This window comes from Humulus lupulus, chromosome 6 (genome assembly GCF_963169125.1).
Source record: "Humulus lupulus chromosome 6, drHumLupu1.1, whole genome shotgun sequence".
Classification (NCBI taxonomy): domain Eukaryota; kingdom Viridiplantae; phylum Streptophyta; class Magnoliopsida; order Rosales; family Cannabaceae; genus Humulus; species Humulus lupulus.
Window position 1 is genome coordinate 222,301,160 of NC_084798.1, and position 12,685 is coordinate 222,313,844.

Below are 12,685 nucleotides of genomic sequence, written 5' to 3' on the forward strand. Positions count from 1 at the left end.
TAAGGTGTCTTTTCGGTAATATTTCTCTTGGTGGTTTAGTTCTAGTCTTTTCATCTCTTTCTTTTAAGAAATACTCACTATTCTATTGCTGGTTTTAGGAGTATTCCAAGCCCCGCATTTGTTCTCGCATCCCGGTTTTGGTAAGGAAAATATGCTAGATCTTGTATGATTGAATGATATGTTATGTTATGTATAATATGTTATGATAAGTTTATGTTTTAATATGTTATGTTATGATTTACCCTACCTCAAATATTAGATAGGGGACGTAGATGTGTTATCATACACTACATATGATTTACCCTACCTTAAATATTAGACAGGGGACGTAGATGTGTTATCATACATTATATGTGATCTAACATACCTCAAATATTAGACATGGGACGTAGATGATTTATTACATGTCATAATGACCATTATTAGTATAGTCTTATATGGAATATGTTATAATATGTTATAATATGTTTTTAGTATATGTTATGATATGTTTATAGCATATGTTATGATATGATTTATATGTATGTTTATGGTGTTAGTAGTTTTTCCTTGTTGGGCATTAGGCTCATTCCTTTATTTTTAGTGTGATGCAGGAAAATGAATATGGAAGGCGGAATGATTCTTGGTAGCTTGGCTTGTGTGTTGAGGGTGGATGGAATGTGTGGACTGCGTGTCGATTGAGGATGAAGTTATTTATTTTTAGTCTTTTAAATCATGTTTTTCCGCATTTAGTTTTGTAAACAATTTTCTTTAGTTTAAAATTATGTTTTATGTTTTAAACAATGGGTACCCATGCCATATTTTCTATTATTATGTATTTGATACAATATTTCGAGATTTAATAAAGTTATATTATTTCTTATGTATCTTTCCCAAAATAGTAGCTATGTATAGTAGATCTAATGGTCCAAGGTCTTAGAAATAGTTGGGTCATTACAAGCCTACAAGGTTCAAAACACCACCCTTGTAGACTAACATATAATCCCTAGTCTGTCTTAAATGTTTCAGGATATGTTTAACTGTTATTCAATGTTTCGGTCCTGAGTTTAACTGATACCTACTCACTACTCCCACTGCATAGCAGGTATCTGGTCTAGTACACAACATAGCATACATCAGACTTCCAACTGCAGATGCGTAAAGAACTTTTCTCATTGCATCTTCATCTTCAGGAGTCTAGGGAGACTGTTTTTTTTTTTTAAAGATGAATTCCACGGCGGGATGGTAGACGTCCTTTCTTGGAATTTGTCATTGAGAAACGTTCAAGCACTTTATCAATGTAAGTTGCTTGAGATAGAGCTGAGAGTTTGTTCTTTCTATCCCTAATGATCTGGATACCTAGAACATAACTCGCTTCACTCAAATCCTTCATTTAGAATTGAGTGCTCAATCAATTCTTCACATATGATAATTTCTTAACATTGTTTCCAATGAGTAAGATATCATTTACATGAAGAACCAGAAATACCACTATTTGATTTTCCCTTAATTAGTAAACACAAGGCTCATCAATATTTTGTTTAAAGCCATAGGTTTTGATTATCTCATCAAACCTAAGATTCCAAGAACGAGAAGCTTGCTTAAGTCTATAAATGGACCTATTCAACTTGCAAATTTTTCATTCTTATCCAACTATTTTAAAGCATTCTGATTGATCCATATAAATGACTTCGTTCATCAAGCTAAAATATGTCTTTTCATATAATTTATGAACATAAATATTGATTGATGACTTGACTACTGGACCACATCAAGTACTAGTCGATGATGGCTAGTATCTTCTAATAAATGGACCAAACACAGACAATTAAAAAGGTAGGGTCTAAGCAAATTAAGACTTTTTGTTTCCTCGAGTCTTCTTTCTTGGTTCAGCTAAGACTTTTCAACTGTGGATGTTTCCTCGATTCTTCTATATTTGCTACAAGTCTTTTTTTTTTCTTTTTCTTTTTTCCCTAAATTAATTTCATGTATCTTTGAAATATTATATATATTCTCACTAAAACACACATATACTCACACGAATATACCTTCCTAGTTTCTCATTGATGAAAAAATAATTAACACTTTCCTTGTCGATCTCTCTGGGAAATATAAAAAACGCTCGATCTCTTTTGGTAAGTAACACATAGACTCATACTATATCTTGCTGTTTCTTGGAAATAATTTTATCCCTCTATATTTATTTTTGATGTTTTTTAATTTCTTATATATCTACTTTCTTCTCAATGTATAGTTTATTTTATACTTATGAGAAAGTAGAGTATTTATTTTAAATTTCTACACAGAATCATTCAATTCATTTCTAGATATAATTTATTATTTTGAGCTACAAGGCAAAGTAACTTGTACATATAACATAATTCATAATTTTTAGTGTTATTCCCATAAATTTTCAAAAAGTTTGAGATTATTTAGAGTGTCGAAATCAAAATTTAAATAGTTTATTGCATATATGCATGCTTTTTCTTTTATGTTTGAAACAAGTTGCTTGCACCAAAAAAAATCCATTATTATGTAGTGTAATTCTGTAATACATCCCCAAAAGGGGCATACCATTACATTTTTCTTGTTTTCATCACGTGAAATTTTTGTATCAAATAGATTTGTTTGATTCTTGGTTTTGGCACTACAAAAAATCTTAGTTTTAGTCATAATAAATTTTGTGACTAAAGAAAAATCATCTTATCTATGTCATCACTAAGAAGTCTGTGGCTAAAAGTATTTGTAAAAAAAATCACAATTTGTTGTCACTAAATGTATTTTTAGTCACAACAAATTTTATCACTAAAAAATAATAGGTTGTGACTAAAACTACATTAGTGACAACTTGTGATTATGTATGACCTTTTCGTCACAAGTAATATTTTGTTGTTACTAAAAGTAATATTTAGTCACACAAAATATATATTGTGACTATAAAGTTGTCATTGAAGGTTACCTTTATTTGTATAAGGGACGGTGAATTATTCAAAATTTATAAAAAATTTGTACACTATCATTAAAAATTTGATCCATATGTGAAATAGTAAATAAATATATTGTATATTGTTATATAAAAAAATTAAGATTAAAACTGGAAGCACGAAAAGTGTATCAATATGTCTCTTTCTTGGAACATACTATAGAAGTATCCTCTGATATTAGCACTCTATCATATTTTCCTTGATGATGTCCATAAATTATTTTTTACTCTTTTTATATGAGTACTCGAAATCAAGTTTTAAATTATATATTTGCAAGTTATAACATATATATACAAGTGAATTTAGTAATTACTTCATGCTTTTAGATATTATATATTAATATATCTCGGGTAAATATATATTTGGTATTTTGTGTATTATCAAAATACAGAATTGGTATCTTATATTTTCGGTAATACTCATTCAGTATCTTATAATTTAAAATTGTACATATTTGGTTCCTGGACTCAAATGCGATCAATAAAATTTTATAAATATGACTAATAAATTGTTCTAAGTTATATGTAATTAAATAATTAAATTTGAATTTGAAATCCATATAATTGAGGATAGTTTGTTCGTATTGATAAAATTTCATTAATTAAATTTGTTTAAGGTACCAAATATGTAAAATTTTAAATTATAGGGTACTAAATAAACAATATTATCAATAACATGGGGTACTAAGTGTGTATTTTGATAAAACACAATATATCAAATAGTTGTTTAATTAACCTTATATCTTTTAGTTTGACTTATTGCTAAAATGGTATCTTAATTAATTAGATATTTGCTTATCAATTTATAGTATTTTTTATTATTTATATATTCAAACTGAAGTTTAATTCACCATTGAAGTACTATACATGTGTGTTTTTTTGATTAAATGTGATACCAGATAACAAATAAGTGATCAATAAAGAAGAAAGAGGCACTCATGATGAGTCTGTTGAACTACTACTACTACTACTTGTTTGTTAATGTTATTATGATTGGATCATTCACTACAAGAAAAAGCATTACAGATAACTCTGAAAAAGTGCTATAAAAAACAATTTATAACATTTTACCAAATGCTAACATAGCCCATGTTATTAAAAGTCTGGATATTTTTATAATAATTTTCAAGTGTTATCAATAGTGTTATAATTAACTATTCCATAACAATTTTTCTTTGTTATAAAATACATACAATATCTATTTATCAAGCTTATAAATATTTTTTCAAGATTCAAACATTATGCTTATTTAATGATACTATTTAAGTGTTATAAAAAATGTTATTATAGATTCTTTTATAACATTTTGCGCATGTTATATTATATTAATGATAACTTTTTGTTATAGTTGTTATTTTTTTACAAATAAATATTTATTTATTTATATTATATTTTAATAAAATTTATTTTTGATACCTTGATAACAATATAATAAAAAAACAATAGATTTACAAAAATGTCAATATCATCATATTAACTAACACGGTCCAAATACATGTTTCACTTAAGTAAGTGAATAACTTTCAAAAAGTAGAATTTAGAGAATCAAAGTCATCATAATAAAATTCTAGCTAACAAAGTTTTGCTAAAATTTAAAAAAACTTCTACATTTCACTTAAAAAGCGGACAACGAACCAATAGCACCAATAGCCATGGATGGCGTTCGTCTTTGCTCTTCTTCTCCAATGACTTCGGCGACATCGATATTGTCTGTTATAGTATTGGGGTCGCTCTAGTGGTCATCCTTAGGAGTCGATCATATACACTTGGTCATCCACGAAATCCATAGCGCGATTGGAGTGAATAAAGTAGCATAGACCTTAAAACTCTAATGCGACATCAACAGAGAATAGCATAAGAATAGCTTTGCAGGTACCCGTGATGGTCTTGAAGTGAGAGCCATTGAATCAAATCCCTCTACCACTGAAATCAACAATACAAATCAAATTACCCAAACAAAATCGAAAGAACGGGAGAGAGAGAAAGAGTTCACACATGTCAGATATACACTTATAGGAACCAAAAATTCAAAAACAACAAAATGGGAGTTTCATCGCTTTAATTCAACATTCAAATAACATAAAACTTGAAAAATCGCTTCTCAGTTCTAGGTACCCTACTTTATATTTCATGGAACTTGTACTACCCTGATTTCTAGTGATTATAACGGAATAATAAATAGGAAGAAGAATGATTTTGCCTCCATGTTCAACATAAACAATTAAGCTACAAACTATGACGCCTGTGTGTGTGCATATAGACAAGTAACAATAAAGATTCAGAAGTGGGAAAAAAACATATTTTGGGTACCATTGGAAATATGAAACATACCCTGCAGTAAGTGCCATAGAGGCCCTTGGGACATTTTCTTCCAGTGACAATGCCCTTTTCACCATAAAGACCATTATTCCCAGAGAACCTCCACTGTCAGTTAGCATGATTCATAAAAAAAAAAAAAGTAAACTAAGATTATTAAACAAACATAATGGTTGTAGACTTGTATGTGACTATTAGTTACAGATTTGGAGCCACTTATTATTAGTAATTTGGCTAAAACTTGTCAGACTGGTCAACTTGTACCAGCAGCAACAACAAATTGAAGATCTAGAATTCCAATGGATGCAATCATAGTCTCATAGAGATCATAGCTGACCTGGAATAGAACAAAAATGGATCAGTGATAACGGAAGTTCTGGCTTCTTAAACCAGAAAAGATCATCCCTGGCCTCTTCCTTTCTCCATGAACTCTTAAACTAGCATTCTCTTGTGCCAGGGTCGCAATAATATGTTGTAGCTTTGTGCCAATCAAAAGAACTAGTTGCATCTGACAATATTCAATCCCATACAAATAAGCAGACTTATTGGGACTCATAGTTATTAGATCCCTTTCCACATGTCCTAATTAAATAGCTAAAACAATTGTAGAAATAATGACATACCTTGACCAATCTTTCCAGATCCTGTCATCAATTCATTTGGTTGGTGAGATTTGTAAATTGCAACTATTACCAAAGATAGCAGTGTTATGAAGCCCAACGTCATACATACAAGTGCAGCTCTAGAGAATACTCCTGGAATATGAATAAGAATGACAGCTTGTCAACAACCAAGGAAGAGCAGCAAAATCTTTGATAGAAAACCAAAGCAAATTACACTCAAAATTATACCTTTCGATTTTGGCACATAAGGTCTGCAGATAGACCCCAACCAGTTTCCACACAACAATGGATTTCCAATGAAGCTGTAAAAGATCCCAAGTACTCAACACAATTGAATATGAATACAGTACTTTAAATATCAGAATGAGATAATAGGAGCATATATATATATATACCTGTCTGGTGACAAATTAGAAAAGTTCCTTATAGGAGGTACAACTCCAGACAGATTGTTGTAAGAAACATTCCTGGAGTGTACGAACACGGGAGAGTTAATAACAATCATAGCATAGGCACATAAAAGAAGACAAAGTCAAGGAAAAATAATTACAAGGATGCAAGACTTAGACAATTGGCAAGCTGGCCAGGTATCTCCCCTTGTATGTTGTTGTTGTTAAGTATCCTGTTAATAAAATTTCAATCAGCCCAGAAATAACACTATGTCCTAAAAAGATGGCAGAAACAAAAGCAAAAAATTACAATTACAAAGACACAATGTTCTGTAACTGTCCCAATTCTGCAAAAAATCATTTTGCCACTTGTGAAAAACAGCCAAAATACCATCATAAGTTTTACAATGGCTTTGACCTGTATTCAAACAACAAAATGATAGTCAAACAACAAAGACAAAGCAGTTATATAATGATAATAAATATGATAAAGAGCTTTGGAAAATATTGATGAGTACTGATTCAAAATAGAACAAAATAGAACAGACCTATAGCAATATTGCCAAGCCTTCCCATAATAATGATATTAATAAAGAAAGAGAAAGAGACTTTTACTTTCAAAAGATAAAATATATGCACTAAACCTTTTTTTAGCCAATTAATATTAATAAAGCTTTATAAGAATAAGAAAGTAAGTTAAATACTGAAAGAAGTAATTTATCAAACACTTTGCAAGCAATTAATCAGAAAAGAGAAACAAAACAACTAAACTACAAATATAGCATCAATCAAGTATATATGATACAATTCAATCTGCATAAACTATAAAGTAAGAAAACAGAGCATAAATAATAGAGTAAGAAAACATACTATAAACAATTTCGACTAAAATCAAATCACAGTAATGCTTAAATCATATTAATACATCTAATTCAAAGTAAAAACTATAGCCTAAATGAAGAGCACAACATACATAAAGAGAAACAGAGCAACGAATTGGAGATTGATACTTAGAATGACCCAATCTCAATCAATCTCTACGTTCTACATATATACACACAAATACAGCAGAGATGGATATTGATACCTCATACGGCTCACAAATCCAAAGAGAGAGAAAATCTTATGCGGCATAGGAGAGAAGAGCTTCATCGGAGCCAGAGTCGCGAGAGAAAGGAGAATTGGAGGAGATATTGTCGTGAAGTGAGAAAAAGATCACCGATGAGAGAGAGTGGGCGGGGAAAGGGGAGAGAGAGAGAGAGAGTATCTAGGGCTAAGAGAGAAATAATTGAAAAAAACAAATGGTAGGCCCAATACTCAAAATTATTTATAACATAATATGGACATAATATTACCAGCCCAATATGCAGTATCAACATCTAAATCAATAGCACTTTTTGAAAAATGTCATTTTTAAGTGGTATATATAGTCTGAAATGTTGTAGTGATTATTGATGACAATGTCCACACTAGCTTCACTTGAAAGACCAGGTTGCCAAGAAAGGTGTGGAAATGTAGATATTCCATACCCTTTCGGAATTGGACCATCCGATTGTTTTCTTGACAAGCGATTCGAAATCTCCTGCGACAACAAGAATTCCACGCCTGTTCTCAAACACACTCAGCTACACGTACTTAATATTTCATTAAGTCCTTCCGATTATTATTCCGATTATTACGATTCCCAATGGATTGTGGTGAGAAACCCCATTAGTTTCTTCGATTGCGGAAACAAGACAATAAGGCAAAAATCAGCAAATTTAACAGGAACCCCGTTTTACTATTCGCGTGGCAATGTATTCATTGCAGTAAGTTGTGGTGCCCTGGCCAAGTTCGTAACAAAGTCAGGCAACATGCTCTTCGAGAATGGATGCTCATCCAATAGTACAACAACTACATCAACTAGTCATAATATTATTGATTTTAGTAAGTGCGATGGCGTTGAATGTTGTACCACTTCCGTCGTCAGCCCTTCGAATGTTGTGGGCGACATGTTCGAAATCTCCATGGATAATGATTCTTCTGGTACTCCTGCAAATCATAGCCAATGCAAATATGCATTCTTGATAGATTATGATGAAATTGATAAACATAAAACATTTCGTGATCTGGATTATGTTCCCGTCCGACTAAGTTGGTCCCTTAACAGTACGTATTTCGATGTATTTAAAACACCTGCTATGCCATTGCCAACCATAACTAGCAATTTCCGTTGTTGGACTTCGACGGAGGACTATGGTAATTTATTAGAATCCTCTTCAGATCGGATAGATCATTGTTCGTGCAAGTATGGACTTCGAGGGAATCCCTATCTGGTGGGTGGGTGTAATCAAGGTAAACCTCTCCCACAAATATTAATTATAATTGTATATAAATATTAAGCTTTCATTTACTATATACATATATAAATATTGATATATATATATATATATATATATATACTAGCTAGATACAAATCTGCACGTCGGTACGTTAGTTTTATTTGTAGAATTTATCAATTATATATATATATATTAGATTTGTATTATTTTCATATAAAATTTAAATAAATAATCAATATTATATATATATTTATATATAAAAGAATAACATAAACCTACAAAATGAAAAATTAAAACAAAATATTTATAATAATAATGATATATTTTATAATATGCATAAATATTTATTTTTTTTGTTTGTTTTAAAGATATATTATGTTAAAATTAACAAATAAAGCCAATAATTTCCGCACTTTTTAATTAGTCAGGACTTATTATTAGTTACAGTAATCTTTTTTTATAGTCTATATTAATGATAATAAATAAATAATAAATTTTATATTAACTAAAAAAATTATGTGTTATTTAATTCTCAGATATTAATGAATGCATTGATGTAAGATTGTCTTGCCCTGGAGGCTCTACTTGCGTGAACACTTTCGGGGGCTATCACTGTAGTTATAAACGCATGGCTATCTTTATAGGTATGTCTTTGTATCAAATTCATATATATATAAACATATATATATTTATATTTATAATTTTCTTTGTGTCTATGTGTGATTCATAAAATAATATTTTTTACTGGTTAACTAACGTAAAACATAGTAAAAATTCATAATAGTAGTGCATCTAGGAATTCATTCCACCAAAAATAAAAATCAATAATAATATATATTGGAAATATATAATGGAATAAAATTTACAAATTTCACGCATATATAGAAATTAAATAATAAAATAATGTAATTGAGATAACTATTCTACTATTAGAACTCATCTATCCACCTACTCTCATTTTAAAAAAAAATCTTATACTTTTACTCGCAACAAATTTTGTGAGTAAAACAACTTCATTATATTATATTTTTTTTATTAATATTTGAATAAAACTAGAAGTGAAAATATCTTTTAAATTTATCAATTCTTAAGAAATTATAGCACATCTCCAAAAGAAATAATCACATCTTAACTGATAGGTTCCTACGATTACCAAAAAAGCGTAATAAGATGTATTTTCGATGCAAAAGAATTTTTTTTTTTAGGAATTTAACTATAACCGTGTTGAAACATTATGTATTTTTACTACCAATATCCATATATTTTAATCAATCATATTTTTAATAAAAATTTATAAATATATTTTAAATCTATCACAAATTTTAAATAAATAAATTGAGGCTATTTTGTCATAATAAATAATAAAAATGTTTGCACCAAAACTACCCTAAAGTTTGAGATTTGTATGCATCATAGACTAAATCTTTTTTTTAGTGGATACCAAAAATTAGTATAATAGTAATTTCGTCACTCTTAGTCTATTGATATCCATTAGTTAGGTGGTGACTAAGATGACATGTGTCCCTACCTAGTTGGACCATCTCAAGAGTTGCTCAGAATTTGCTCCATAGTTCGAGTCAGAAAAAAAAAAAACCTCAAGAATGAGTTTCCATATCTAGGTTTTGGGGGAAAAAGTTCAAAAATAAAAATAAGTTAACAAGAATGAGTCTACAAACCGATAAACCCAGTCTCGCCGTCTATCTGCCGCCAGAGCCGAGATCGGACCTCCGACGATTTCGTCTTCAACTCCCCGCCGATCTCGCAGAAGCCTCAAGCCCAGGCATTGTCCTTCGACTCATCTTTATAAATTTATTTTCAAATAAGGGAAATATTGTTAAAAATTAGCTATAAAGTTTTGAAATTGGAGTTTTGCCACTTTTTTACTCGAACATTACGACAATAAAGAAGAGACATTTAATTTGCATCCCTTTTTAAGTGACACAATAGAAATTTCACGTCACTCTACAAAGCAATGTGTGTATGTGGGTCATCTCATAGAGTAGACTTGTTGATATGAATGAAGATTAAATAAACAAAAATACAAAGTAATGCGTGTAGAAAGTATCACATATTTCATATTTCTATAAATGTATGTTTATTTATTAATACATGTTAAACAGGTGTAGGAGCTGGGTTTCCTACTGGAGCATTAATTCTAGTTTTTGGCATGTGGAGATTACACAATTTCAGAAAGAAAAGAAAAGCAGTTCAACAGAAGAAAGCATTTTTCAAAGGTCTTTTGTTGGAACAACAAATGCAAACAAGTGAAAACAATGTTGAACAAACCAAGTTGTTTGATTTAAAAGAGTTAGAGAAGGCAACTAATCATTTTAGTATGGATAGAATTCTTGGCCAAGGAGGTCAAGGAACTGTGTACAAAGGAATGTTGGAAGATGGAAAGATTGTTGCTATAAAGAAGTCTAAAATAATTGATGAAGCCAAACTTTCTCAATTCATTAATGAGGTTGTCATTCTTACGCAAATCAATCATAGAAATGTTGTTAAGTTATTGGGATGTTGTTTGGAGACAGATCTTCCATTTCTAGTTTATGAATTCATACCAAACGGGACACTTTCTGAGTTTATTCATCAGAGAAATATGGAGTTTCCTTTTACATGGAGCATGCGATTGCGAATTGCAACTGAAGTTGCAGGAGCTCTTTCATACTTACATTCAGGGGCTTCTTTTCCAATTTATCATCGAGATGTTAAGTCTACAAACATACTCCTAGATGAAAAATTGAGAGCAAAAGTTGCAGATTTTGGTACATCAAGAACTATTTCCTTAGAGCAAACTCACTTGACCACTTTAGTTTATGGCACATTTGGTTATCTAGATCCAGAATATTTTCAATTAAGCCAATTTACAGATAAGAGTGATGTTTATAGTTTTGGAGTGATTCTTGTCGAGCTCTTGACTGGACAAAAAGTAATATGTGCAACAAGGTCTGAAGAAGGAAAAAGTTTGGCGACATATTTCAAAATGACAATGAAGGAAAACAGTCTTTTTGACATTCTTGATGGTCAAGTTCTCAAAGATGCGCCAAAAAAAGAGATCATAGTTGTTGCTGATCTTGCACAGAGATGCTTACATTTGAGCGGAAGGAATCGACCTACCATGAAAGAAGTAGCAAAGGAGCTAGAGAGGATACAAGTCATTGATAATAAAGATTCAAAGGGTAGTCAACATGATTATGTAGAGTTAGCATATGCACAACCTGAAATTGCAGACTCTTGGAATAATTCTACATCGTCAATAGAGTTAACTTTTGATAGTGCTGCTACTAGCTTCTCGTTGCATCAAGAATTATCATTGTTGTAAGGGTGAACAAATATAGTAATATCCTTTTTGTACATAGTACTCTTCACTTATTTTTTTCTATCTTAAATTTGAGAGATCAATTATATATTGTGGTTTACTTTATTGGTTAATATTGTTAACTTTGGTTTCATCTGAACGCTTGGTACTTTTACTATGTAATATAATATAGTAGTATTGTGTTTTTGTATGGTTTTGGCCTTTTTATTTTTCTAATTAGTTCTTTTTATACGAATTTTTATTGCCCACTATCTAATAAATATTATCTCCATAAATATTATTCTTACAAGTAGGTGAGAATGATGGTGAACATGCATATTCACACAAATATACGACCTTTCAATCTCTTCATCGATACTCGATCTTTTTTGGTATGAAACACAGCATCTCTTTATTCTTAATATATTTTTTCGTCTAAATATATAATTTATTTATTAAAAGAAAAATTAATATGGAGTGGTTCTTGTTGAGCCCTTGATTGGATAAAAAGCAACATCTACAACAAGGTTAAAGGAAGGAAGATGTTTGGCGACATATTTCACAATGACAATGGAGGAAAAAAATAGTCTCTTTGACATTCTTGATGATCAAGTTATCAAAAATAAACCAAAAGAAGAGATCTTAATTGTTGTTGACCTTGCATAGAGATGTTTACATTTGAGTTAAAGGAATCAACCTGCCATGAAAAAAGTAGCAATGGAACTTGAGATGATACAAATAATTGATAAAGATTCTAAGGATAGTCAACATAATTA

The 12,685-nt window shown here is 30.4% G+C and overlaps 1 protein-coding gene and 1 long non-coding RNA gene across 3 annotated transcripts; one reads left to right on the plus strand and one right to left on the minus strand.

The window, feature by feature from the left end:
- Positions 1–4,707: 4,707 nt before the first annotated feature.
- Positions 4,708–7,723, minus strand: LOC133783530 (uncharacterized). Of its 2 annotated transcripts, XR_009870905.1 has the most exons (6): positions 7,378–7,723; positions 6,607–6,708; positions 6,452–6,523; positions 6,297–6,368; positions 6,130–6,203; positions 5,711–6,033 (listed from the first exon to the last, which is right to left on the minus strand). It is a non-coding gene; the product is annotated as an uncharacterized LOC133783530 (long non-coding RNA). The 2 variants fall into 2 exon arrangements; XR_009870904.1 differs by lacking the exons at positions 6,130–6,203; positions 6,297–6,368; positions 6,452–6,523; positions 6,607–6,708 and adding exons at positions 4,708–4,885; positions 5,294–5,386 and having other exon boundaries at positions 5,616–5,786; positions 7,378–7,487.
- A 20-nt stretch (positions 7,724–7,743) lies between these two features.
- LOC133783526 (wall-associated receptor kinase-like 9) lies at positions 7,744–12,097 on the plus strand. Its single transcript, XM_062223180.1, has 3 exons — positions 7,744–8,624; positions 9,148–9,255; positions 10,732–12,097. Exons 1-3 carry the CDS (start codon positions 7,745–7,747, stop codon positions 11,931–11,933), a joined length of 2,190 nt encoding a protein of 729 aa, XP_062079164.1. The 5' UTR covers position 7,744; the 3' UTR covers positions 11,934–12,097.
- The last annotated feature ends 588 nt before the right edge of the window (positions 12,098–12,685 follow it).